The 1,157-nt window shown below is 35.5% G+C and overlaps 1 protein-coding gene across 1 annotated transcript; it reads right to left on the bottom strand.

Moving 5' to 3' along the window:
• Positions 1-282: 282 nt before the first annotated feature.
• On the bottom strand, positions 283-944 carry LOC21409344 (auxin-responsive protein SAUR50). Its single transcript, XM_010115065.2, has one exon. It carries the CDS (start codon positions 833-835, stop codon positions 518-520), a length of 318 nt encoding a protein of 105 aa, XP_010113367.1. The 5' UTR covers positions 836-944; the 3' UTR covers positions 283-517.
• Between the last annotated feature and the right edge of the window lie 213 nt (positions 945-1,157).

Below are 1,157 nucleotides of genomic sequence, written 5' to 3'. Positions count from 1 at the left end.
TTTTCTTTTTTTGAATTTAATACCCCCATTTTGTATTTTCTGTTCTATACGCAAGTTCACTTATTGGTCATTTATTTTCTTCCTTAATTATCGTTCTTCATTCTCATCCAAAACTTGGAAATTCAGATACATGAACGTTATCACAAAGCGTGACTAAGGAAACAGGGAATTAAATTTCGTAATGAACTCTTCCAATTATAACAGTTAATCTCTCAGCGGCCACAGATGCAACGCTAAGGAAAACTGTACAAGTGAAATAATAAAAATAATAATAATAAAAGTATACAATAATCTCTGAGAAAATCAATCTCAGGCCAAAAAGAAAGAAAGAAAAAAAAATCTCTTGAGAGATTAGAAGTAGTACTGGTGAGGACCACAAGTGGCAAATGGAAGATCAATATCATATACTGATATACATATCAATAGTGTTAAGTACAAGAAAAAAAGATCAAAAAGAAAGAAAGAGAGGAGAAAAAAAATGAAGCTAATTATTATAATGGGAAATTTCTTTCCTTTTTCATCTTATCATGGCCGTTAGATTGCGAAAAACGACTTCTTCGCAAGGAATCGTTATGCCCATGTCATGATCAAATCCAAACTCCTCTTCTGCCCTTTGAAGGAGGCTTTGGAACTCAGGATGAGCAAGCCATGAAATGGGGACAATATATCTGCTTCTGTTTTGGCCAACATAAACAGCAAAATGACCTTTTGGGACATCATCAGGAATAAGTCCTTGTTCATTGTAGCCATTTTTCTTCCCAAAGCTTGAACACCTTTTGAGGATTTGCTTCAATACAGCAGTTTGTGCTAGCTTGTTGGACTTTTTTGTACCCATTTTTTTTGTTTATTTGTTTGTTTTTGTTTTGGTGTGCTTTTTAGAGGGACTTTGTAATGGGAGAATTTGAGAGAATTGTGTACTAGTATATGAGAGTACTTAAGGTGGTGGTGGTGGGGGAGGATTGAAGATGTGAAGAGGGTATTTATGGGGGAGAAATTATAAGAAGAGAAAGCAAAGTCATGTGGGGTGTGGGGTCCAAAAAAAAAAAAAAGACCAAATAATTGTTTATGAGAGGCAACTTTGTACAAGCCCATGCAATTCTTCTCCAAACCAGTTAGGGTTTGCCCTACCCCTGTAGCTTCCTACTAGAACAACATGG

Source organism: Morus notabilis, unplaced genomic scaffold, assembly GCF_000414095.1.
Source record: "Morus notabilis unplaced genomic scaffold, ASM41409v2 Scaffold384, whole genome shotgun sequence".
NCBI classification, from domain to species: Eukaryota; Viridiplantae; Streptophyta; class Magnoliopsida; order Rosales; family Moraceae; genus Morus; species Morus notabilis.
Note: the sequence above shows the minus strand (reverse complement) of the source record. Positions and strands in the feature narration are given on the sequence as shown.